Source organism: Pteropus vampyrus, unplaced genomic scaffold (genome assembly GCF_000151845.1).
Source record: "Pteropus vampyrus isolate Shadow unplaced genomic scaffold, Pvam_2.0 Scaffold5, whole genome shotgun sequence".
In the NCBI taxonomy this organism is placed as follows: domain Eukaryota; kingdom Metazoa; phylum Chordata; class Mammalia; order Chiroptera; family Pteropodidae; genus Pteropus; species Pteropus vampyrus.
In genome coordinates, this window is record NW_011888786.1 from 8,253,810 (window position 1) to 8,255,646 (window position 1,837).

General features: G+C 54.9%; 1 protein-coding gene across 1 annotated transcript in view; it reads right to left on the bottom strand.

The window, feature by feature from the left end:
• The window catches only part of LGI2 (leucine rich repeat LGI family member 2), a gene marked incomplete at its 5' end in the record, with an annotated part of 30,083 nt that extends 28,247 nt beyond the window's left edge, over positions 1–1,836 (bottom strand). The window contains one exon of the mRNA XM_023533958.1: positions 1,666–1,836. Coding sequence (XP_023389726.1) covers positions 1,666–1,836 — 171 coding nt within the window. The remainder of the gene's footprint in view (positions 1–1,665) is intronic.
• Position 1,837: the final 1 nt, after the last annotated feature.

Sequence of the window (1,837 nt, forward strand, 5' to 3'; positions counted from 1 at the left end):
CCAGTGAACTGGATCAATATGAAAACCAGTCTGAATAACAGAAACCTTTACCATCAGTTTATCTCCTTCCACAGACGTTATCTCAGCCAGTTTAAATCAATCTCCCCGCTTCCTTTGCCTAACTACAGGAGGCCATGGCTGCAAATGGATAATTACTTCACCTCTGCCCATGATTCTGTTTGTGTAGACATAGTGTTGATGTTGGCCAATGAAACTCCGGGGTAGGATTAGGCATTCCCCTTGGGAGCCCATCTCTGAAAGACACTCAGAGCACTTCTGATTAAATGCACCATGAATGCCTTGGGGAAAAACTCAGAGACACCTGAACTTGAATGTGCAGTGGGAGGCAATGCCATCTGCCAGACATAACGGTTGATGTGGGGGCAAGAGGTTTGCTCTATTCTTGCCACGAGATCCCCTATCCTTTCTGACCAAAGCAGAATCTCAACACATTATTTCAGAATTTCGTCAGATAGCATGCAGATCAGTTGAGCAGCTGCTGGTCTAAAGGATTTAACAAGGGGAATTCTAATTTCTGGAATCCTCCATGTTACTCAATTTAGCACTATTAGGAACCAAAAAGGCCTTCTTCGCCTGTCTGCCAGACTCCAAACTTTCTAGAAATGCAAATGGGAAGCCCTTCACTCCTGTGTCCAGGCCCTGTGCCTTGCCTGGGGTGGGAGGCAGGGTAGTACAGTACAAGAGGAAGAGCCCTGAGCATAGCAGCATCACCTGGGAATTCCCTGCCTTTGCTATTGAGCGGGTATCACCCAGCACCTTGGCCTGGAGCAAGGGAGTCGTTTCAGCAGGAAACATTTCCCAGCAGTAAAGATATAGCCCAGTAGCCCCCTCCACAGCCATTATGAGAGCTGGTCATGTGGTTTGAGTGGCTGTGTGCAGACAGGTTGAAAGCATCTCTTAGCAGGTGGATAAATGATGTGGATCCTTTCCCATCAGTTCCTTCAGAGCAAAAAGAGCATCTAATATAGTATGTTGGGGCAGCAAGAAGCCCGTGTGAACTCAGGCTGACTTCCAGCACCTGACCACTGGACTGGGTGCCCCACATGCCCCAAAGCTCCACCACACTCTCTGTGCTCCTGTTTCCAGGCCATACGGGGCAGACCCCACTTCCAGAGGCTGTGTGCCTTTACCCAGGTTCTCCCTAACCTACACTGTGGAGAAGTCGGGGGTGGAGACCACCACGGCCCCAAACCTGAGGCGGTGCCCTCACTCCAGTCATGTTCACTGCATATACATGCCCTACAGCACCACCCCTCAACCACACACGTCCTCTCAAACTTTAATGCACCCCAGAATCACCTGGGGACGCCAAATTCAGACTTCAAGGCTCCACTCCAGAGTCCCTGCTTTATTCAGCGCGGGCCCCAGAATCTGCACTGGCACAAGCTCCCCCAAGTGGGTCTGATGCAGGTGGCCCGCGGGCCACTTGGGGAAACACTGCCACAGAGCTTTGTACCGGGTTCCCTCCATTCTCCCAAGGCCCCGAGACTCCACCCACGTCCCAGAGTGCGCCCCCACCCCAACGTAAAGAAACGGGCTGGGGAGTGGGGTCAGGTCGCGCTGTCCCAGCGCCAGAGGCAACTCCCTGGCGGCGGCGGGCGCAGGGTAGGGCGGGGCTGGGGCTGGAGGGGTCCCACTCACTCACAGGGAGCTGATGTCGCCTGGCACGACCCTGGGCACCCAGGAAGAGCCCACGCAGATGATGGACTCCTTGGTACAGCTGCAAGTGGCGGGGCAGCGCGCCAGCCGCCTCACCTGCGCGCTCGGCGGGACCACGCACGCGGCGCCCAGCAGCAGCAGCAGCAGCCCCCGCGCC